We start from the raw sequence: 24745 nt of genomic DNA, 5'->3' as shown, positions 1-24745 counted from the left end.
TAAATGAAGCAACCATCTAGGAATATTAGATTAGATTAGCAGAACGAGATATTATTACAAGCATTTGCTGTGCAACTGCACCTATCGCACCGACATGATTAAAATAGACGTCAGCCCAGTGCTTGACAAACATGCTCGGTGAGGAAACAAAATCTGAAGTACTCAAGTGACTATACTACTGATATTAAGACAACCACTAATTAACATGGCTTTGAGGCACTACATTTTGGTGACTTGGCTTTGATGAACTTCATGTTGCTGGTCTCATCCAAATTCAATTCAACAACATCTTTTAACTTGTTAAGCAGTTCCTCCAGACCATCAACTCCACAGCTCTGGTAGTCGAGAGTCTTCTTGTACCGTTGCTCATACAGGGACTCAAAATGGGAGAGTGGAAGAGGGCACGACAAGTAACAGACAAGAAGAGCCTCGACCTCTGTTCTGCACTTGTATAGATGGCTATCAAACACATATGTTCCATCTACGCCAGGGTTAATGTTCTGTTCATCCTCTGAGAGATCTTCTGATGAGCTGCTCAACTGCTGACATGTTTCACTCGTACCTTCCTCGAGAGTACCATTCAATCTCTTTTCATTTTTCAAAATTATTGGTGTGCTTGGATATTTCTTCATGTTCCTATCACCAGAATTGCGGAGGCAAATCATCTTTCTCTGACCCTTCCCTATGACGACAAAAGACTCAGCCAGCTTTTCGAAAAGATGAACAAGTTTTACAGCTCCATATTCTGCTACATACAGGTGCCTTCCGAAGAGCTTTAAATACTCTGAAGGAACACGGACAAGTGGAACAGATCCACCAGATAACTGAAATAACCTTATTAGTTGACCTTTCAAGCCTTGAAGATCACCAGGACGAACCCACCATGATTGTTCGCCTGTAAATCCTTGGTCTATCACTGGGACTTCATTCAAACCACCTGATACATGATGTGAACTCGATGATGTGCCAGTGCCACAACTGCCATCCGCCAGAGTACAGAAAGCTTTGCATGATTCTCCGGTGACCTGTGAAGAGTTATAGCAGTTAATCTGGTTGCTGGTTGTTCTCCCACCATATTCATTCCTCAAAGTTCCCATATAAACAATGGCCTCCTCTTCAGTCTGTATGTCAGGAAATTTCCCCAGTGTTACACTGTTAGAACAGAATAAAGGATCAGCAGCACGATGCCCTAAGGATCTGGGGGGTACACTGCCTGCACCACGGGCAAGACTAGGCCAGTCCCACACGAAACTCCCAGCACTGCTCAAAGCCGATGAGACGGTAACTGAAGATGGAATTGCAAGGGCAATAGTGTATCCACGCTGACCAAGTATATGGAGAGCAGGAGCAAAGTCCACATCACCAGATATAAGCATAATGGATGACGGTGGATGATTGTCCAGAGCAAAGAGAAACATATCTACCAGTATAGCCTTATCAGCAGCATCTTTCCGCCCATTTGGAACATCGACAAGTTTGACTCCTGTTCTCTGACATCCCTCCCTGAGTCTTCTAGGAAAAGCATTGAAATCTCCATAAGCAGAGAGAACTGTAACTGCACCGTTAACAACAGGATGCAGCCGTAATGCCATCCGTATATTCCCTGCAACATCATCTGGCCGTACATCACTTGGAACAGGGCAATTCTCAATGTCCCAAAAGATAGCCACTGGACCGAGGACTACACTTGTCTGGTTATTTGCTTGAGAATGATCCACATTTGATGCAACATTTATTATCCGAAGATCTGATTCTGATACTGTAGCTTTTAGTGAGGGTGAGGTAATACGACTAGCCATTGCTTTATCTTCAAAAGACATTATGTTTCTGCAAAATAAAATTGCAAAGACAAGATGAATACTAAGAATATGTCAAGTTGATATGTTTAATAATCAGCATTTTAAGTGTGGTGCACCAGATGTCAAATCAAACCAAACAAATTTCCCTTTAATCTCCCAGAGAAAGTGAGAATAAATTTCACAAAACCCTAGATAAATAAAGCCCCGTGTTTCTTAGCTAGTGGCACTTAAACCCAGGTTTTATGGTAATAAGGTTTCAGGGAACCCCACCAACTATAGCCCCTTCCGTGGTCTCTGACAAAGTTTCCTACCGTAGAGATTCCCTCTTTTATGAATCTGCTCTGCCATTGAGCTGCAGCCAAGTTGTGATTTAGTTAGGACAGATACTTGTCCAACCATAGTCCAATAAAACCTGGATCTATGTGAACACCCGCCAAGATATGGGGCTTTTGCAACTTCCACCATAAGCACATGGTGATATTATGCAGAACATCCTATGGACATCACCATGAACACATCATCAACCCCACAAGCTGCAATTGGACCATTGAAACCGAGGTGACTTCCTAGTAGAGCTTCCTTTACACTCATATGAGACATGGCTGCTACCTCATTCTGGAACATTGTGCATTCTTAGATAAGAAGGATTCAAGCAACGAGAAGGGGCCAGAAGAAGCGAAGAACATCACCACGGTCCAAATCCTGCTGGATAGTCCCACTTACTAGAATGCTTTCTGGACAAAGTCAGATGTTCCGATACAAACATTCGACCTGATGTCCGACAAGTCGGATATTCCGACTTCATGTCCGACATAGGGTCCGACTTACCACATTGCTCTCTGGATCAGGACAGATATGTTGGACATGGGGTCTGAACATCCAACAAGTCAGACTGTCCGACTTATGTCGGATGTTCGACTTGTCTGCGCGCGGAGAAGAGGGCCACAGGTCCATGTAGCTTTCTCCACCTAACTACCTCTTAACGGCTAGACTATATATTCCGTACTCCACCTCAGATCTAGGGTTAGAAAAGTTTAGAACAAATTCTTGAGACAGCTTTGCTCATCTACCTCTCCGTTGGCGATCAACACCTCCAGTTTGGGGAAGAATCCTCTTGGATTATCAAGACCACATCTCTCCTAGAGATTTGGAAAGATTATCTCTCAAGACCTCAAATTCCTCTTGGATTTGGGGATGAACTGTCCTTGTTACCTTCTTTTCCTTGTTGTTGTTTAGATCTTGAGGTGTATATCTCTTTGCAGTGAGATTTGAGTACTTTGGTGGTGAATCTTGTCTATGTGAGTGTTTCCTGTACGTTTTCCCGTTGTTCTTCGTGTTCATCGTGTTTCACCTCAAATCATGAAGATCGGGCCACTCAACGGCTTCCCTATATCATTTGGTATCATGTGCAAGGTTGCCAAGATTTGGATTCCCTCTCCCACGTACTTCTGACAAACTTTTTGTTCTTCCCAATTTTGAAAATCCCCACAAAAGTAGTCTCACCCAATTTCGAGCGAACTGTTGTTTCTAGTGAGTTTTTGGTTAGATTTGATCCATGGATCCGGTGATATGTCAGTTGATCTACCTTTGATTTGTGTTTCCCTAGCCAATTGTGCCCAAACTTTTCTTGTCCTACCTACAATTTCGAGTTCTTCCTCGAGTTGACCCACACCAGCCTGGGCAAAGTTGGACTACCTGACTAGGCCAGAATATCAAACTATCCGACCTTGGTCCGACTTGGTCAAGCAGACTACAACTTCGGCAACTTCACCAGCAAGCTCGGCATCTTGCTGGCTTCGACGTCCGACTTCTTCGACAAGAACGCCAAGTACATCTACACTGCCTCCGTCAACAACCAGGCTTGGCTACGATGATGATCCATCATCCTTTTGACATCAACACCAGAAGCAAGGTCGATACCCTTTGATTTTGTCAAGGTAGAGGTGTCGACGAGGTATATCATTCCATCACACAACTTTGCCTTCCTTGCCACTACCCTTCTGAGCCATCCATTTGTAATTACCTTGAACCTACCGAGGACCATTAATCTCATTGATCATTCAGTATCTTGTGAGGTGTGTTTTTGATCCTCGTGCTATCTTGATAGCAATACTCTTGTGGTTTTCGATCTTGGCTCAAAAATAGAAAAGGCAAGAGGAAGGAAAGAAAAAAATTTAAAAAAAAGACAAACGAAAGAAAAGGAAGCTTATAAGTAAAAGGTGCAAAGAGCAAAGGAAATACGAGTGACAAGGATACTCATAGGAAAACGTCAAGTTTTGATAGGAGAGTGGTAGTCAAGTGATCGAATCCTTGCCCTCTGCGTGCCATCGAGCTAGTGTCTCTCCTTGAGTTTGTGCAACACGAGTTTAGTTCTCGCTAGGCCAATTTTGTATGCCACTTTCTTGGTTGCACAAGCCCCAATATCTTTGTGCATGAGTTTTCCTTTTTACCTCTCCATCCTTACATTTGTGACCACTTGCATGGTATTTTGAGTTCATTGTGGTTCACTTCCAACTTTTACGAACTTGCACTATAACCTTGTGTGTAGGTGTGAGGTTGGACAAGGTTCATTACCAAGTTATTCACTTCGCGTTGACAATTATGATCTCTCCTGATCCTTCACCAACATCAGAAAGAGTTAACTTTGGTATTGTTCATTTCCATTTCTACTCGCACATTGTTCGACTGATTTGATGCATAGAGAAGGTACATCTCATCCAATCTATGACGACCAAGAGGAGGGGCATGATAACATCACCAAGACTAACCACTTTGGCCTCCAACAAGCTATGAATGACAACAAGACCATCTTGCGTCAGCGTATTAACGAACTCACCTCTAATATGCATGTCGAGTTGCATGAAGCCAAAACTCGCAACAAGGACTACCTTGACTCCAAGTTGGATGTGCAAATGGACAAAATCAAGGAAATGTTGCACAACCGCAAATCTTCTACATCTTCTTCATCTTAAGACAACGTTCAAGTACAAATGCTTCTAAGCTACTGTCATACTCAAGTTCACACCGGTGTCGACACCACCACCACAATGAAGAACAAGAGCAACATCAATCTCCCCAACCGCACCGTGGCAATGGACTACAAGACCATGAGCTACGAGAGCAACAAGCTCGAGAAGAACGTGTCAATCAAGAGCATCACCATCGAAAAGAGCACAATGCTCATCTCCAAGAAGAAGCTTGCCGTCAAGAACAAGCAAACCAAGCGCTTGAAGGTCTCCATGCCCAACAACTTGTTGGCTTTTCGCCCTCAGGATCGAACACACGATCACCCTGCAGCTCGACTAGTCGTGTACGTGCAACTCGGCTCAACGTATACGAACTAGTTGTAGCACTCGATATCTCACCGGCGCTTACGCAAACACCGGGACCAGAACACACGCACGCGAATGCAGCAACACGAAGATGGCCAGAGGCACGTGTCGTGCCTCGTAATAATCTCTTTATTCCTTTTCTCGTTTTTCTGGTACAACTCGATACACGACCCGATGCATATATATATATGCACAACACTTCTCTTCTCGACTAGCACAAATCTAATCCTACTCGTACTGTATATCCTAGCACTACACGGATTGCTAATACATAGTTGACTCGGGCACACACAGCACCTAAATATTACAACTAGCTATTCCAACCGAAACTAACATGGAAACACATCAATCCGGTTTGGACTAGGCTAGCTGACACACACGTAGCACAGGCTGCTTCAACTAGTACTAACTCAACTTACCTAATTTAATCACCGGCAACACTGATTACACTACTAATCCTAACCGGACTCAACGAAGCTAGCTCACGTTTGGATTATTCTACACAACTCTATGAAGAATTTGCACGGCCAGTATGGGTCACAAGACAAGAAGAAGAGGCTCATGTGGAGCAACGTCATGAAATGTGACGCATTGCTCACCATGAACAAGACAAGGAGCAAGTTGCAAACCAACATCCACCTTGACAAGAATAGAGGTGACTTCGCAACAATCAAGGAGAAGAACGCTTCTAGAAGCTCAAGTTCACAATGCCCAAGTTCACTGGTGGCACCAATCTGAAAGAATATCATTCATGGGCACTCAAGGTGGACAAGATCTTTTGTGTCCACAACTTCGATGATTTCGTGTCCACAACTTCGATGATTTCGTGTCCACGAAGAAAATGGCAATGACCTCACTCGAGTTTGATAAGCACATCCTCATATGCTGGGAACAAGTCATAGAACTTTGATGAGAGCAAGGAGAAACCCACATTGAAGTAAGTCATGAGAGCGAGATTTGTGCACATGCACCATACTCGCGACTTCTTCAAGAAGCTTCGGGTACTCAAGCAAGGCACTGAGACGATGGAAATCGCAATTATAAGAGCCAATGTGAAGGAGCCCGATTTGCAAACAATGGCTCGCTTCCTCAATGGACTCAACCACCCAATCAAGCGGATTGCGGATTTCCAACCATACAACTACTTGCTAGAGTTGGTTCACCAAGCAACAAAAACGAAGCAACAAGTACAAGATGTCAAGTACTCCAAGTCCTCCTACACTCCAAGGAACTTCAACACCAACACTCAAGCTTCACCAAGTACGGTGCCTTATACTCGAACCACACCCACTAGTGGTGCCCTGTCAAGCTCCACAGTACCAGCGACCTCTCCAAGTCGTCCTCCAAGCGCTCCCAAGCCTAGAAATGCACCTGCAATTCCTTCAACGGTCTCAACCAAAAATACAAGTAAAATTGAATGCTTCACTTGCAAGGGCCGCAACCACAAGTCGTTTTAGCGCCCCACCAAGCGCACCATGATCATCAATGACGATGGAGAGTATGGATCTTATATTGGAGGAGAACTAGAATCTATGGATCATGTTGCTCGACACCGACAAGTCAATGAAGACAAAGATGATCAAGTCTCCTGCAACAACGACTCAAATCCCGCCTTGTTGTCTCCAAGATCTTGACCTTCAACAACAAAATGATGACGGCCAAAGATGCCATATTTTCCACATCAAGCGGGCATCCAAGGAAAGTCTATCAAGATCATCATTGGTGGTGATAGTTGCCACAATTTGGCAAGTGAGGAAATTCACATCAAGTTACATCTCACAAAGAAACGGCACCCTCGTCCATACAAGGTGCAACGGCTAAGTGATCCTAGCACTATCTAGGTTGAGCACACGATTGAAGTCTCATTCAAGATTGGAGCATAAGAGGATACCTTGGAATGTGATGCTATCACTATGACTGTTTGCCATCTCTTATTGGAACACCTGGCAATATGACCACAATGCCATTCACAATGGGCGCACCAATCACTAATTCACTATAGCTTCAAGTGGAAGGACAAGGAATATGTACTTCGGCCTATGACTCCAAGTCAAGTCATCGTCGATAATCTAACCTTCAACAATACCTTTACATAAGGAGAGTCTAGTAAGGGAGTGACCCACCATAAAGTGAGTGAGCATCACAAGCCAAATATGAGTGTCCCATGTTGAGTGCCAACAAGGACGTTATCCTCTTAGCCACCAGAAGAGATTTCAGGAATGTGAGCGAGAGCCCATCACACGTGCTTCACTTTGAATCCTTGTAAAAAAACAAAGTCACGTTGATTAATGACTCACCCCCGCTTCCTAGTGCGGTGACTCACGTTTTGTAGGAATTTGAGGATGTTTTCCCTCTAGACACGCCACTCTGCCTACCTCCACCGCGTGGGATTGAACACAGGATCGACCCCATTCCTGGTGCTCCACTACCAAATCGTGCCCCTTATCGCGTCAACTTTGGAGAGACTAAGGATACCCAACATCAAGTAGAAGAGCTAATTGACAAAGGGTATGTACATAAGTGTGCCCAAGAAAGATGGTACTTGCATATGTGTTGTGATTGTCGCCCTATGAACATAACTGGCAGTTGGGGATGGCTATGGGCCCCACACTCATTGTTTTTAAGGCGTCGCCTAGGCGACGCCTAGGCGTCAGAGCGCCCAGAGACGGCGAGGCGTCGAGCTCGCCTTACACCATGGACTAAGGCGTCCAGATTCCCTTTCTGAGGCGTCCAAGGCGTCGCCTAGGGGGGAGGCGTCGCCTTGGTCCAATTTTGGACGCCTTGGGCGGGATTGGGCGGGGTTGGGCGGGAACTGGTGAGTGGCGGAGCGGGAAACAGAAATTGGGCGGGATTGGATAGAAATTTGGGGCCAATCTGAGGCGAAATAGATGGGAGAGAGAGTGGGGAACAAACCAGTGCAGAAAATCAATCTAAGAGAGAGAGAGAAGAGCTCTCTCCTCTCAGGCAACCAGCCCCTCCTCCGCCAGATCCCTTCCGCCGGCCAAGCTTCCTCCCTCATCCAGCTTCCTCCCCATCGCCGGCCAAGCTTCCTCTCCTCACCTGGCGCATCCCTCCCCCAGCAGGGCAACAAGGTACGACTGCCCTCTCTACCCTTGTCCCCCATGGTATGTTGTGTTGTGCTGCTGCTGTGCTGAGCTGCTTGCCTGCTTGCTTGTCCTTGATATAGTGCTAGCTGCTGCAATTTCGTCCGGTTGTGAGAGGAATTGGAGCACATTTGAATTTGTGAGTAGCTTCTTTCTCTTTATTTTAGCAAGAGCAAGTTAATTTCAGCAAGTTAACTTCTTTCTCTTTATTCACTCTATTTTCTATTTGTAGATCCACACAAAGAAAAGGAACCGTTTACAAGTTCAAAGATTGAATGACAATGTCTTTGTTTCATACAACCGGAAGAACATGGATAGGTTTAAAAGGAGGCATGAGAAGATGGGTGACAAAAGCTATGATGCTCTTATCATTGAGGATTTTGATTGGGGCAATGAGTGGGTTGACCCAACAATACGTCCAGCCCAATGTGCTCGAGGGTGTCCCAATGACATTTCATGGGAGCTTGTTGATGAGGCTGTTGGTGCAAGTTCGTCGCTGCGAGGTCGCAATTTTCCTAGAGCTACAACCATGGAAAGGAGGCACTCAAATGCCAATATTCAGTACGAGAGGCGGCGCAAAAGGTCTACTCCATCACAACCATTTCATAATGAAGATGGTGAAGACGATGACCAAGAACAACACTCAAGTATCCCCAACGGAGAGGATGATGATTCAGACTTTCCTCAAGATGATGTTGATGTGACCGATGATGAAGAAGATCCAACTAGTGCTGACCAAGATGGTGAAGACAACACAAATGCTACAATGGATGAGTTCGATGATGGCTATTGAGCATTGAGAGTGGACAGCCTTGCTTATGAGTTCATTGTGTTTGCCTGTTTGGAACCTATTTCATGTTGTAATTTGTGAACCTAATTTATTTTGTGTTGTGGACTTGTGGTTGTGGAGAGCTAAACCTATTTGCTTTTGCACTCATCTTATTTACTCTCTGCTTTCCTTACCAATGGTCGTCTGTTAAGTACTTAAGTCAAGTTTTAACCATGTATGTTCCATCTTTATGCAGATTTCTATTGTGGAAGAAAGAAATGGGAAGAAAGATGGAAAAAATGGATGCTATGTGGGCTCAACAACCAGAAAATTCAAGGTATTTCGACTATTTATGTCTACTACTCTAGCCATTTTATTCATCATCATCTGTTTAGAAAATGAACTAAGGCGTCGCCTCGCCTCGCGCTTTAAGCGCCTAGGCGTTGAGCCCCCCCCCCCCCCCAACACCTTAAAACGCCTGGACGCCTTAAAAAGTATGCCCATACTTGCCAAACCCATGGGGATTTCATCTATTAGAGGGTGGGGATGGGGAAAAAAATTCCCCATAGGGATATTTACCGAACTAATTTATTCCCCATAGGGTGCAACAGGGATGGGGACGATGTCCTATTCCTCAGACCAAATTCCCCATGGGGATATTTACCGAACTAATTTATTCCCCATAGGGTGCAACAGGGATGGGACGATATCCTATTCCTCAGACCCAATAACTATCAAAGAACTGCTTTTAACTGTGACACTACGGTAAACCCTACAATATTCACAAATAAACTTACAAAAACTAAAAAGCCTTGAAGAAAACCTTAAACCTGCATCATGACCAAGAAGTCAATACGACCTAGATTGGCATTAGCAGGACAAGGACAACACCATGTATATATGTTGATTATAGTTTGTCATATTATGTATATGCATATTTTTGGGGCATGGGTATGGGGAAATTTCATCTGAAATACAAGGGGGTGGAGATGTTCTAGGTATCCCCATAGGGGATTGTCCCCATTGCCATCCCTACTGGCAGTACTACGGCCCAAAGGTGCCTTACCTCTCTGGTTGTTGGACCAATTAGGCCAGCACGAGGCCCCCTAGGCCAGTTTCCCCTCTAGGCCAATGTCGGACCATGGAGCTGTAGAAGACTCTAGAAGCCTTGTTGTTCAAGACAAGGAAGCCGAAGCCGTGGAGGACTCACCTCCACCGACATAGTCGATTAGGTCCAAGTAACCCTAGGGGCCCGGTTATATCTTATATAAGCCGAGGCCGAGCTAGTCAATAAGCAACATACAATCCCTCGATTAAACCTTGTAATTTCTACACCCCTATTGCAATATACAACACGGCCAGGAGTAGGGTTTTACCTCATAACGAGCGCTTGAACCTTACCTAGGTAAATCTGCATGTTTCCCCTCCAATCTACTCACCTCGCCGGGACACCCTATTGAGGGATCTGCCGGATTCTACTCCGACAACGGTGGCCCATGCATGTCCCATGTGGTGAAATCAAAGATCGGATGGGCTATTTCGTCTACAGCGATTCTGAGCTCGTCGACCGATACCAGAATAAATTTCAGCTGCGCACAAATCAAATCAGGGTCAAAAGAAATTTTTGGCGTTGACAATGGTTGAGTGTGGCACTAGCAATCAACCCGATCCAAATGATCTCGGTAGAGGCAGCAGCTGTCCAATTTGAGGACTTCAGAACCGACATACCGAGCGTTGCGTTGATAATTGTCACGCGATTGCCGGCCTTGGTGGCCAACTGCCGTGTAATGCTCGTCAAAACCTTCATCCACGCCAATCACTTGAAGCCTAAGCATCCACATATCCGACCCACCAGCACTACTCGTGTATCAAGAGAAATTAAAAAGCTAGTAACTCAGCCAAGGTCGGCGGACTAGGGCACACATGCGCTCCAAGTCCCGAGGCTAAAAGCAGCATGTGTGTCGCTAGCTAGCAGCTCCCCGATCTGATGTGAGAATTAAGCCACAAAAGCTAAACCATCAAGGCATGCACAATCTCATGTGAGAATTAAGCCATAAAAGTTAAACCATCAAGGCATGCACGAGAGAAGCTCTAATATACTACTAGTACATGCACGTGACCCAAGATCTAATCGATCTGGACTACAACTCCACCTGAAGGAGAAAATGGTTGAACTAGGACTAGTTCCAAACACGGTCTTCGAGATCCAATCGATTTGTTGTTGCCACCGATCACATCGATATCAATTTTCTTATTGCCAGATGCAGTTCGATCTCCGCAGCCTATACCGTTCCAAGGTGATCCGCGCGGTAGCCGTCATCATAAAGCAATTCGATATGCACGGCAGCCGTCGTTTCGAAGCGATCTGGTCTGCTGCCGCTAGTACTGTGACCCATGTGATGGTCCGTCCGGTTCGGATCCGGGCAGCTTCTTGCCAACTCGCTCCATGTGTGCAGTCTGACGGACACCACATCTGCAACCTGGCCTGCTCGACGAGCTCAGACTTCATCACGCCGTACCACACCAACATTGCCTCCTCGTATGATTCATACCACGCCATGCTGACTTGCTCACGTCGCCACCTCTCCACACCGACAATCCCATGGACATCACCATGAACCCATCATTAATCCCACAAGCTCCAATTGAGGCAACAACAAGATCTCACACAGGTACCATTGAAACGTAGGTGACTTCCTTCCTAGTAGAGCTACATGTACACTCATATGAGACATGGTTACTACTTCATTCGAGAACATTGTGCATTCTTAGATGTGAAGGATTCAAGCAAGAAGAAGTGGCCCGAAGAGGAAGCGAGGAACATCACCAAGGACCAAACTCTGCTAGAAACCAAGAAGTCGAACTATCCGACCTAGGGTCTGACTTACCAAAATGCTCTCTAGACAAAGTCGGATGTTCCGACTTAAGCATCCAACTTGACGTCCCATTTAGGGTCCAACTTACCACATTGCTTTGTGGATTAGGTCGGATACTATGTTGGACTTAGGGTGAGATATATTTTGTGCTCCATCTCAGATCTAGGGTTAGCAATGTTTAGACTAAGTTTTTCAGAGCACTTTGCCCATTTACCTCTCCTTTGGAGATCAAGACCTCCAATTTTCAGAAGAATCCACTTGGGTTATCGAGATCTCGTCTCTCCTAGAGTTTTTGGGAAGACTTTCTCAAGATCTTCGATTCCTCTTGGATTAGGGATGAACTATCCTTGTTACTTTCATTTCCTTGTTGTTTGGACCTTGAAGAGTATCTATTTGGCACGAGATTTGTGCACTTTTGTGATGTATCTTGTATACTTGAGTGTTTCCTCTTAAGTTCCTCCCATTGTTCTTCGTGTTCATCATGTTTCACATCAAATCCACCTCGAAATCATGAATATCGGGCCACTCGCGCATAAACGTGCAATACTTTCATATGCAAAAGAGGGATGCATGTGATCTGGTATGGTTGCAAAAAGCTCACTTGGGGCATAAACGTAATACACAAAATGCTGATCCACTAGTTCTACAAAAGTCATACATGACTGGAATGGGTAGATTTTTCAAAACATGCAATGTAAGTATCATAACCACCTCCCAAGCATGCCATGCCAGCCAATTATTGAATATATGAGGGCATGGCCAATGCGTGGCCCTAGCCTGATGCTCCACAGGCCAGGTAGGCTTAGAAGCTGAAAGCACAATTGCTCCCTAGGATGGTTTTGATAATTGATCACAACATATGCATCATTCGACTAATGTGTTTTCCAAGTATATTTCAGAAAAGCTTAAAAGATGTTATGGCTTAAGTTTATGTGGAGATACCCCTGGATACAAGAAAGGAATAATATTGGCTCAAGTTTCAAGCTAGAAGACTCTTTATTTTATATTTGTGAGAAATCATTTTTGAGTCCATAGGAAAGCCAATACTATTAAAAGGGGGTGAGGTAGTAAAATGAACTGATTGCTCAAATGCTCAAAGTTAGCATCCAAAACACTTAGTCATTTTTCCCACATATTTACTCTGTCAAGTTCCACATACACAAATTCGGTGTAACCAACATTGCCACTTCGGACCCACCGAGTTTGAACCTCAGACAGAACCCTAGCCATTCCCACCATATCGGTGCAACCGAAACTGCATCGGTGCTACCGAGTTCAGTGTGACCAACATTCTGTTGCCAAGATACACAAAATCGGAATTTCCGAGTTTGAGTATCGGTGCCACCGAGTTTGGTCATCTGACCGTTAGTCACCTTTTCGGTGCCACCGAGTTTCATATATCAGTCTCACTAAGATTCAAAAGTTCACACCTTCAGTACTAGTCGGTACCACCGAGTTGTCCACTTTGGTGTCACCGAGTTTGCACTTTTGTGTGTAACGGTTGGATTTTGGCTGCTGCCTATATATACCCCTTCACCCACCTCTCATTCGTGGGTGAAATAAATTTTCTGAGAAAGAGCCACCTACTCATGTGTTGAGACCAAGATATTCCAATCCAATCATTCGAAACTTGATCTCTAGCCTCCCCAAACTGTTTTCCACCAAATCAACCTCTCCTATCCATGCATATTATGTGAGAGAGTGATTTGTGTTGAGGAGACTATCTTTAGAAGCACAAGAGCAAGGAGTTCATTGATCGACCACATCTATTACCATTTGGAGGGTGTGCCTCCTAGATTGGTTAGGTGTCGCTTGGGAGCCTCCTACTGTGTGTTGTGGAGTTGAACCAAGATGTTTGTAAGGGCAAGGAGACCGCCTATTTCGTGAAGATCTACCGTGAGTGGGGCTAGTCCTGTGTGGACGTAAGCCGTGGTGGAATAGACAAGGCCGCTTCTTTGTGGACCCCTTGTGGGTGGAACCCTGTGTGGACTCTCGCAACCGTTACCCTCCGTGGGTTGAAGTCTCCACTAACATGGACGTACGGTAGCGCCACCTATCGGAACCATGCCAAATATCGTCGTGTCAACCTCATGTGTTTGATCTCCCTACCTTACTCCTCTACTTTACACTTGCATGTCTTACATTCCGCTGCAATACTATTAAAACTGCATGTGTAGGGTGTACTTGACCTGTTATAACTATCGTAGCTGCCTCTCAAGTAAAATTGAGAAAAGGCAAAAAAATTATCTTATCAAGTAGTCTAATCCACCCCCCCCCCCCCGCCCCCCCTTCTAGACATACTTTCGATACTACAAGTGGTATCAGAGCTTTGGTCTCCATTTCATTGGTTTAGCAACCTAGGAGAGTATGGCATCTAGTAAGGAAAATTATCATCGTAGAGGTCTTTACTTCGATGGCACTAATTTTGCTAGTTGGAAGCATAAAATGAAAATGCATATACTTGGCTTTAAATCCTCATGTTTGGGTTGTTATTCGTGTTGGTGTGCAAGGTAACTTCTTTGGAGAAGGGCATGAACCAGATCGTGATGCGACAGCTGATGAACTGAAGATGTTGCAACTTAATGCTCAAGCCTGCGATATCATCTTCAATTGCCTTTGCCCTGAAGAATTCAACAAAATCAGTCGTCTTGAGAATGCAAAAGAAATTTGGGATACTTTGGTTGATATGCACGAAGGTATTGATTCTGTCAGAGAATCTAAGTTGGATGTGCTTCAAAATCAGCTTGACAAGTTCAAGATGAAGGATGGTGAAGGAGTCGCCGAAATGAGATTGCCGGCTTAGGAAGCGAAGAGATACCGACAATTCATCATCAAGAAGATACTTAAAGCTCTTGATGACAAGTCTGACACAGTGTGCACATTGATCCAAATGATGCCAAATTACAAAGATGTCAAGCCAACTGAAGTCATTGGTAGGATTGTTGCTCATGAGATGTCACTCAAGGACAAAGATGAGCTGCACAACAAGTCAAGCGGTGCTTATAAAGCTTCATGTGATGCGCCCGCTACTTCAAAAGACAATCTTGTCGCTGATGAAGAGATAAGCCTCATGGTCAGAAAATTCAACAAGTTCTAAAAGAGTAGAGGCAAAGATAGAAGCTCAGGTTCAAGACATGATGAGAAGCGGTCGTTCAGTCGTGACCGAAACTGCTACAAGTGTGGGAAGCCCGGACACTACTCAAATGAGTGCTCGGCTCCCTACAAAAGAAGAGAAGAGTCACCTCGAAGATGAAGCTCAAGAGATGAGTCACCTCGTAGAGAGAGGAGTAGAGAAGATCACTATGAACGAAGACACGTAGAGGCAAGGAATCGAAGAAGAAGGACAAATACACCAAGAGCGGTTCAAGAAGAAGACATCAAGCTCATGTTGGTGAATGGATCTCTGGCTTCGAGTCTGATCACCACTCCGAGAGAAGCTATCACTCCAACTCCGACTATAGTCAAGATGAAGGTGTTGTCGGGATTGCGCTTGTTTCCACCAACTCCTACGACTTATTCGATTCACCAAATGAAGGAGTCGGAAACTGCTTCATGGCTAAAGGCCCCAAGGTATCACATCCTGAGTATCTTGATTTCAATAGTGATGAGGATGACTTGTTAGGAGAAGATGACTTAGCTTCTAGATAAAGCTAGTGAATGCACTGAAAATGAACTTGCTATTTATCATGCTAGTCAAGAGAAATCGAATGATGATGATAAGAAAGAAATTGAACGACTAACTCAAGAATTAAAAACTCTTAAGTTAGCTTATGAGACTACTGTAGAAGATCATAGAGAGCTTGCAAGAACCTATGAGAAGCTACGCTTCGAGAAGCTCAACTTGGAGCAAGAGCATGAGTTCTTAAGAGCAATCAATGATGATCTTCAAAACAAAAATTCTTATCTAACCAAACGATTGCTCTTGTCTAACTTTGTTCCACAAGTTAAACCTAGGAACACTAGTAAAAAAGGCAAGAAGGTTTCCTCATCTATTAACAACAATGCTAAAGCTAAATCCAATAATGTTGTTGCTAGCACCTCTACTGATTCCACTAACGGTTCTCTTAGCCAAGTTACACTTGAGCAAGAAAATGATCTATTGAAAGGATTATAGAGAGAGGTGTCTTCAAGAGTCTTGTCGGAAGTAAGCAATTTGAGGAAATTATGCGCAAGCAAGGAGGACATCGGAAGAAACAAGGTGTTGGCTACTTCAATGTCAACGGAGATGTTTGGGAAAAAGGTCCATATCCCACTCCCAAGTTTGTTCCCCAAGAGGAGAAGTCCACTCCTTCCGAAGGAACAAGCTCACAAGATGGCCTTCTACCACAAGACCACAAAGGCAAGGGAAAGCTTTAAGATGACATTGACCTATTTGAATAAGAACCCCCAAGCCAAGGTCAAGTGGATTCCCAAAGACACTACTACCTCTGCCTCAGCAAGTGCTACCACAACTCCAAAGATTCCCATCAATTTGGTGTGGATTCCCAAAAGGAAGGACTAGAAGTTCTTGAGGGGTGACTCTGCCAATGAAATTCAATCTTATTTATTTTGGCAAAACTATATGCAATCAACCTCAACCACATGCATTAGTTTGATGAGTCACACATTCCCTCAAAGGTAAGCAAGGAACAGGATAATTAATGCATCTTTGGACATTATCCCATGTGTGCTTCACTCCATGTCCATAGATATTGAGTATGAAAACAACAAGGATTGCTGCCAACTCAAGATGATCTTCATCAACATTGAGCATCCACCACTACTTCACCTACTTGAAGTCTTCTACGACAAAACCCAAGGTTAGTTGATCCCTCTTAGTGGGGATATCATATCAAGGGGGAGCTTTACTCTAAGACTTGAGCGTAATCATCTCTCCCAAGGATATGGACACATTAATGATTATGTAAAAGTGGTAACCCCACTTGTGCTTAACGATGAGTATGACCTATGATCAAGTATTCTTACTTGGCTCCTATGTCAATATACTCATATATAGATGACTTTGTCATCTCCCAAGTGCTTGATAGCTACTAGGATGTGTGTGCATGTTCACCATGATTTATTCATCATTCTTATTGTGTGAGCATGTTGGTCTGTATGTGTTTGATCATTCGAGGACATCCAATTGTTGTTATTTGGCTTTTGATTTATCTTTTGCCAATTGGATGGACAAGAATGCCTAGGACCCTTCTCTAGCTATCTATGCTATCTCATCTCAAGTTTTATTCATGCTTCATCAGAAAACTTGAACAAGCACTTGTCGATCCCTCTGTGTGAAGGTGCACTTGGAGATTCGTATAGTCAAAGGCTGCCTTCCAAAACCTCCTTGAAAAACTCAATGTGACCCACTCCTCAAACTCGGCGCCATCAATTTTTCAAAGTTGATCAGGTTTTCAATCTCGGTACCACTGAAATCGCCAACTCGGTTACACATAGTTTCCCTGTCTGCTGGCAGTTGAGGAACTCGGTGACACCGATTTTGCCATCTCGGTGACACCGACAGCGCACGGGTATATATACCTGCAAACCGAATCTTTGACATCACTTCATCAAAACGTTTCGTTCGTCAAAACCGCCGCTGCCCTTGAGACCCCAGGTCATCGCCCTTGACTCCCCGAGCGCCGCCGCCTCTAGGATTCACCGTCGTCGACCCAATCTGCCCCGCCGTCGTCGCCGTAGCCGAACCGCCGCCAAGCTAGGGTACGGTTCGATCTCCCTTGCGTTCCCCGTCTGATTCTTACGCATTGGGACATATTTTTCTTCGAGCCACCATGTGCAAACACTTCTTTCCACCAGACAAATCTCGTAGAGTAGAAGAAGTAGAAATTCTAGATCTGATCTGCCGCAGCATGCAACTCGGTGAGACCGAGTTTGCAAAATCGGTTCCACCGATTCCTGTTTTAGGGTTCCTGGGAGGCAACTCGGTGAGACCGAGCAACTCTTTTCAGTGTACCGAAAATGACTGCCAAGTCTCTGTTAAGTGAGTAAGCCTTCTCGGTGACTTCGAAAATGCCAACTCGGTGCCACCAATTTACATCCTGTAGAAGATCATATTCTGAGTTTCAAAACTTCAAATTTTCAAAACCATCGGAATTTTGTGATGCTCATCCATTCTATCTTTCCTGTATCCACTTCACAGGTTCTGCTGTTTGCTGTTGAGCGTGTCTGTCAGCATGTCAGGTTCAGATGATAGTCAGAATCACTTCAGAGAGCAGAGTGTTGAGATGGACTCGGGCACTAGTCTAGAGAGAACTGCTTCAGATCCTAATTCTCCCAGTTCCCATGGCTTGCCCAAAGCAGCCACCAGGCAAAGGAGGAAGATAGTTTCTAATGAGGAAGACTCAGACTTTTTGCCAGAAGAAACTTCGGCTCCTCCAAGGAAAGTTGTCATGAAGATATTTGCCTGTACTGCTGATCTGAGAGCACCTGATTATGCCAAGAAGGGCAAAGCAATTGCCAAGGATGCACCTGCAAAGAAGGCTGGTGTGAAGAGGCCTAGGAAGAGAATTATCCATCTTGTTAGCAGAAAGACTTCTATGTTTGAAGACCTAGAAGAAGCTGAGGAAGAAGCTCATGAGGAGATCTCAGTTCCTCCCAAGAAGAAGAAGCTGATGAGCGATGCAATAAAGTCTGCTCCAAAGCTTGCTGCTAAAGCAAAGAAGGTTGTAGACAGTGCCCATGCTGCAGAAGAGGAAGAAGATGAGAATGCTTCAGTTCTCAGGAAACTCAAACCATACCTTCCACTCCATAATGATGCTCATCCTGTAGCAGAAGACATGAAGAAGAGGAAGGATGCTGGATTAAGAAAGTGGAGAGATGTTGATCCATATGTTGTCAGAAGACGAATTGTTGTTGATCCAAGGTTTCACACCAAGGAACAACAAGATTTTTATGAGATTGTCCTTTATGACAAGAGTCCTACTGTCAGTGATATGAGGTATGTCGACTGGGCATACATCAAGGAGAATGAAAATTTATTTCCACATGTTCAAGAGAATTTCAGGCTTGTTGACATAGAAGACTTTGTTGGGAAGGAGATGACCCCATGGAATGACGAGATGATCATGCAATTCTATGCAACAGTTTATTTCTATGATGACTCTTTAGTCTGGATGACCGATGGACACAGGTACAATGCTACAATTGTTGAATGGGCTGCTATCATTGGTGTTCCCAAGCAGGAAGATGCAGATGTAGATGTGTATGCAGAAGCTAAGCAGAATCACAACTCCATGGCCAACATGTACAAGACCATTCTTCATCAATACTTGGCCAGTCACAAGTTTGGTTCAGTATATTTTCTGCAAGGTGGTATTCCCACAACAAACACTATCCTGCGATACACTCTCATGCCTAAGTCATGAGATGAGAAGATGATTAGAGGATATTCAATCAACCTGCTGCACCTACTTGATACCCATACCAAATTTCGTCTGATGGATTTGATAGTTGAGACTATCCGAAGGACTGCTGCGGATCAAAAGAGATCCTGTGGATATGCACCCTATATTCAGATGCTCATCGATACCAAGCTAGGCAAGCATGCATATCAACTTGATCGTCCCCATCTACCTCTTCAGCCTGAATTTGAAGATAATGAGGTTGTGATGGATGATAATGATCTCAACTCAGCTGCAGCAAGAATGGCAACAGGGGCTGAAGCTGCTAGAAATAGGCCACCTCCAGTTCCACAGCTCAGAACTCAAGTTGAGCAAATGGCATTTCTAGTGAGCACTGTCCAAGGCATGGAGAAAAACATTCAGCAGATTATGCTAAATCAGAAGAGCCTTGAGAGAGTTGTGGCGACAAAGTTCCACAATATGGATTTGAAGGTAACTGAGTTGACCACCATTGTCAGACAGTTTTAACATGAAGTTAACTCTTTGGAGATTCCACGCTCAGAGGATGAAGATGAAGATGATGACGAGGATGAGTCTCCTCCCACTACCACTAGATTCAGCACCCAGCCTCGGTCAGTTGATGTTCCTGTTCCGGAGACACGACAGACATCTTCAGCACAAGCTTCAGCACTAGCTCAAGCTCAAGCTCCTTCAGTATCAACTCCTCCAGCTCCAGGGACGTCAGCAGAAGCCTTCACCGACGCTGTTTTATCGACTCCATCATCAGCTGCCTAGAGAGACGAGTAGTTCTATACTTTTGAATTTTTTGGTAACTTGTTGCCAAAGGGGAAGAAATGTATAGATCATAGACTTCGTGTGAGAGCGAGCTTTTGACATTATTTGCTCTCGTTTGGTTTTAAAAACTTTGGTTTTTGGATGACTTTATCATGTCTGTGTGTGTGATCATACGCTTTATCCTGTGTGATGCTACTATATCATCTTTTAGCTATCCTTGTGATAATCACTCACTTATCTTGTTGGTGTCATGTGCATTACTTTTTACTTTTACGCACCACCAAGATGTATGTGACATGGAAGAGTAACCCATGATCCTAATCGATTGTGCATTTGCATTCAAACGCAAATTTTAAATAATACACAAATTTAGGGGGAGCTCTTGCTTTTCACATACTTCTCAAAGCATCGATTCTAATCATTGATTATATCTTTTATCGAAGCTTTGATCTATGTGTTGCCATCAATTACCAAAAATGGAGAGATTGAAAGCACAATTGCTCCCTAGGATGGTTTTGATAATTGATCACAACATATGCATTATTAGACTAATATGTTTTTCAAGTATATTTTAGAAAAGTTTAAAAGATGTTATGGCTTAAGGTTTATGTGAAGATACCCCTGGATACATAATATTCACTCAAGTTTCAAGCTACAAAACTCTTCATTTTACATTTGTGAGAAATCACTTTTGAGTCCATAGGAAAGTCAATACTATTAAAAGGGGGTGAGGTAGTAAAATGAACTGATTGCACAAATGCTCAAAGTTAGCATCCAAAACACTCAGTCATTCTTCCCACATATTTACTCTGTCAAGTTCCACATACACAAATTCGGTGTAACCAACATTGCCACTTCGGACCCACCGAGTTTGAACCTCAGACAGAACCCTAGCCATTCCCACCATATCAGTGCAACCGAAACTGCATCGGTGCTACCGAGTTCAATGTTACCAACATTCTGTTGCCAAAATACACAAAATCGGAATTTCCGAGTTTGAGTATCGGTGCCACCGAGTTCGGTCATCTGACCGTTCGTCACCTTTTCGGTGCCATCGAGTTTGAGTATCGGTGCCACCGAGTTTGGTCATCTGACCGTTACTCACCTTTTCGGTGCCACCGAGTTTCATATATCGGTCTCACCGAGATTCAAAAAGTTCACATCTTTAGTACTAGTCGGTACCACCGAGTTGTCCAGTTCGGTGTCACCGAGTTTGCACTTTTGTGCCTAACGGTTGGATTTTGGCTGCTGCCTATATATACCCCTTCACCCACCTCTCATTCATGAGAGAAGCACTCAGAACACACACTTCATTTACAGATCCATTTTCTGAGAGAGAACCACCTACTCATGTGTTGAGACCAAGATATTACAATTCAATCATTTGAAACTTGATCTCTAGCCTCCCCAAACTGCTTTTCACCAAATCAACCTCTCCTACCCATGCATATTCTGTGATAGAGTAATTTGTGTTGAGGAGACTATCTTTAGAAGCACAAGAGCAAGGAGTTCATTGATCAACGACATCTATTACCTTTTGGAGGGTGGTCCCTCCTAGATTGGTTAGGTGTCGCTTGGGAGCCTCCTACTGTGTGTTGTGGAGTTGAACCAAGATGTTTGTAAGGGCAAGAAGATCGCCTACTTCGTAAAGATCTACCGTGCGTGAGGCTAGTCCTGTGTAGACGTAAACCGTGGTGGAATAGAAAAGGCCGCTTCTTTGTGGACCCCTTGTGGGTGGAGCCCTGTGTGGACTCTCGCAACCGTTACCCTCCGTGGGTTGAAGTCTCCACTAACATGGACGTACGATAGCGCCACCTATCGAAACCATGCCAAAAATCGTCGTGTCAACCTCATGCGTTTGATCTCCCTACCTCACTCCTTTACTTTACACTTGCATGTTTTACTTTCCACTGCAATACTACTAGAACTGCATGTGTAGGGTGTACTTTATCTGTTATAACTGTCGTAGCTGCCTCTCAAGTAAAATTGGGAAAATGCAAAAAAAAAAATCTTGTGAAGTAGTCTAATCACCCCCCCTTCTAGACATACTTTCGATCCTACAGAAGCCCCCGTGACGATTCAAACTAATGCTCCCAAGTTGTCAGAGGCTCCTCTGCAGGAGGCGGTCTCTCCATGAAAAATGTGAGAGAAGAAAAAGAGAGGCTCCTTTGCAGGAGGCGGTCTCTCCATGAAAAATGTGAGAGAGAAGAAAAAGAGAGGCTCCTTTGCAGGAGGCGGTCTCTCCATGAAAAATGTGAGACAGAAGAAAAAGGAAAGAAAAAGATAGGATAAGAGGAATAGATAGGAAAATGTAAAGAATGGAAATGTTAAGCTTCATACATTAGCCAACGCAACCAAAAATCCGAACTGATGAAAAGGGCCAGTACAATTCACATATACTATAATACCCCCTCTCACGTGTGACGGAAAAGACAATTCAACACGTGCAACCGAAAGAGAGCAACGGTGCGCGCAACTCATGTATGACTCAAGAAGCCTCTACGTGGACACAAAGGAGGCTACCAGCAATTTTTTAAATAAATTGCAAAAATCAGGACTTGAACTCGAGACCTTGGCTCCGATACCATGTTAAGCTTCATCCACTAATCAACGCAACAAAAAGTCTGAACTGATGGAAAAGCACAGTACAATCCACATATGTTGTAACAGGGAAAAAGGGCAACGGCTCACGTCATATGGACATACACGCGTTGGATATATGTGAAGCTGAACAGTGGTCTCAGTTCCATGCGCTGATGTGCGCTGATGTGGGTGGGCTGGGGCAGCACCAGGATGCTGCTTCATTGTACATGCCCTGAACAAGCACCTACAAATTGAGTTCCAAGTCGATTATTTCCCATAACTTTACTAGATAAAATTCCGAAATCATAGCACGAATTTCCAGGAATCCATATCCTAGAAAGCTGGAGTTTTGGCCAGATCAAATACTTGATGACCATAAATGTCCAAACACAGGAGAAGTAACAATTATGACAAGCATAAACGCATATAATAGGGTTAACTTCCTAAATCTCCTACAGTGAAATAACCTGTGTCTCCTAATAACAAACTTCACGAACACAAAAGGCAACCAACATCGGAGTAAGAATCCCCGAGACCAACATAATCAGAGGCCCAAGGTAAGAGGCAGACTTGAAGCAGGGCATGCTGGTTCAGCTGAACCCGCCGATTCTAATATTGCGAAAAGAAACTCCTAGAAGTACGAGGTCAGGGTTAATACCAAAAGAAAAGCATGGGTGGATTCTTCCCGCCTCGATCGGATGGGGTCAAGTCGGATCGGATGTCGTAGATGAGGCACACGTTTTGATTTGATAACACTTCACTGCAAAGGAAAGATCAAGACGAAGTGGGATCTATGCAAGCTAGGGTCTCCTTACCGACGAAACGAATCGGGTCCAGATGGCACGCCAACCAGGTAGAGATGGAGGCGAGGAAGCCTGAGTTTCTTCACTTGGAGTTGGAGGTAACGGGACTGCTTTGGCGAGAAGGCGCTCTCGTGACACCGGGGAAGGGGAAGACAACCTTCGAGGTGACGTTTATGCGGGGGTCTTCGACGGTCAGGTGGGTTTGGGACGAGGCGAAGGAGGGATGGCGATTGGCGAGTGCTAATTTGCGCCGGTCGCATCACAATTGTTGGATCTTGACCGCGTGGATCGTTGCATCTTCGTTAAAAAAACAGTTTGCCTTACCTTTTTTTTTTTGAAAAACGTTCTAAATCAGCCGGGTCGCGCTCGCGCCACGCGTCATCGATCGTGTCACGCCGCACGTCCATATGGGCCCATCCACCCACCATCTACCTTATCTTGAGCGCAGCAACCAGAGCCACTCATTTCTACCAACACACGAGCGAGATCCCCATTTTCCATCTTTTTCTTCTCTACATCCCTCTCTAACCTTCGTCATGGCCCTCGTCCAGGCAGCCGCAGGAGGCGTGCAACACTCCAGTGATGAACCTGCAACTCCCCAACAACTGTCGTCGGGGTTGCAAACGAAGAATCGCTTGGTTCTGCAGAGCGGGCCGCGTCAGGGGGAAGCTGCAGTGCAACACAAGGTGCTGCGACCGGCGAACCTCACCGGAGCGGGCCGCGCCAGAGGGAGCTGCAGTGCAACACAAGGTGCTGCGACCGGCGAACCTCACCGGAGCGGGCCGCGCCAGAGGGAGCTGCAGTGCAACACAAGGTGCTACGACCGGCGAACCTCACCGGAACGAGCCGCGCCAGGGGGAGCTGCAGTGCAACACAAGGTGCTGCGACCGGCAAACCTCACCGGAGCGAGCCGCGCTAGGGGAGCTGCAGTGCAACACAAGGTGTTGCGACCGGCGAACCTCACCGACAGGGAAGCTGAAGTGCAGCGTTCACGGTGATGCGACCATCTCAGCGACGGCACGACGGAGCTGGAGTGCAACGCGTGGTGCTGCCGATGGACCTTGCCGACGAGGAGGGGGAGTTGCATTGTAGCGTTCATGCTGCTGCGACTGACTTCATTGGTGGCACGGCGGAGCTGCAGTGCAATATATGGTGCGGCAACTGGTGGACCTCATCGGAGGACGAGAGCTGCAGTGCAGTGTTATTGGTGTGGTGACCCCATGGATCTCGACGGCGACGGGGAAGCTATGCTTTGGAAGATGAGCTCTAGTGTTGTGGCTGATGCAAGGCTATGATGTTCAGAGGGAGATTCGCATGAGAGGAGGGGCCTGATCAGACGGTTCT

General features: G+C 45.0%; 1 protein-coding gene across 3 annotated transcripts; it reads right to left on the bottom strand.

Annotated features, from left to right (window-relative positions):
* On the bottom strand, positions 1-23697 carry LOC123452890. Of its 3 annotated transcripts, none has more exons than XM_045129622.1 (3): positions 23257-23540; positions 22722-22842; positions 1-1827 (listed from the first exon to the last, which is right to left on the bottom strand). In XM_045129622.1, exons 2-3 carry the CDS (start codon positions 22763-22765, stop codon positions 201-203), a joined length of 1671 nt encoding a protein of 556 aa, XP_044985557.1. In that variant the 5' UTR covers positions 22766-22842; positions 23257-23540; the 3' UTR covers positions 1-200. The 3 variants fall into 3 exon arrangements, with proteins under 3 accessions (XP_044985557.1, XP_044985556.1, XP_044985555.1); XM_045129621.1 differs by having other exon boundaries at positions 22707-22842; positions 23257-23402; XM_045129620.1 differs by lacking the exon at positions 22722-22842 and having other exon boundaries at positions 23414-23697.
* Positions 23698-24745: the final 1048 nt, after the last annotated feature.

This window comes from Hordeum vulgare, chromosome 5H, assembly GCF_904849725.1.
Source record: "Hordeum vulgare subsp. vulgare chromosome 5H, MorexV3_pseudomolecules_assembly, whole genome shotgun sequence".
In the NCBI taxonomy this organism is placed as follows: Eukaryota; Viridiplantae; Streptophyta; class Magnoliopsida; order Poales; family Poaceae; genus Hordeum; species Hordeum vulgare.
This window is presented reverse-complemented; position numbering and strand designations above follow the sequence as displayed.

Coding starts and splice junctions, on each gene's coding strand:
- LOC123452890 (XM_045129620.1), bottom strand. CDS start 23,661: ATGCGACCGGCGCAAATTAGCACTCGCCAATCGCCATCCCTCCTTCGC. Junction 1,828..23,413: donor GGACCCGATTCGTTTCGTCG/GTAAGGAGACCC, acceptor TTTATTTTGCAG/AAACATAATGTCTTTTGAAG.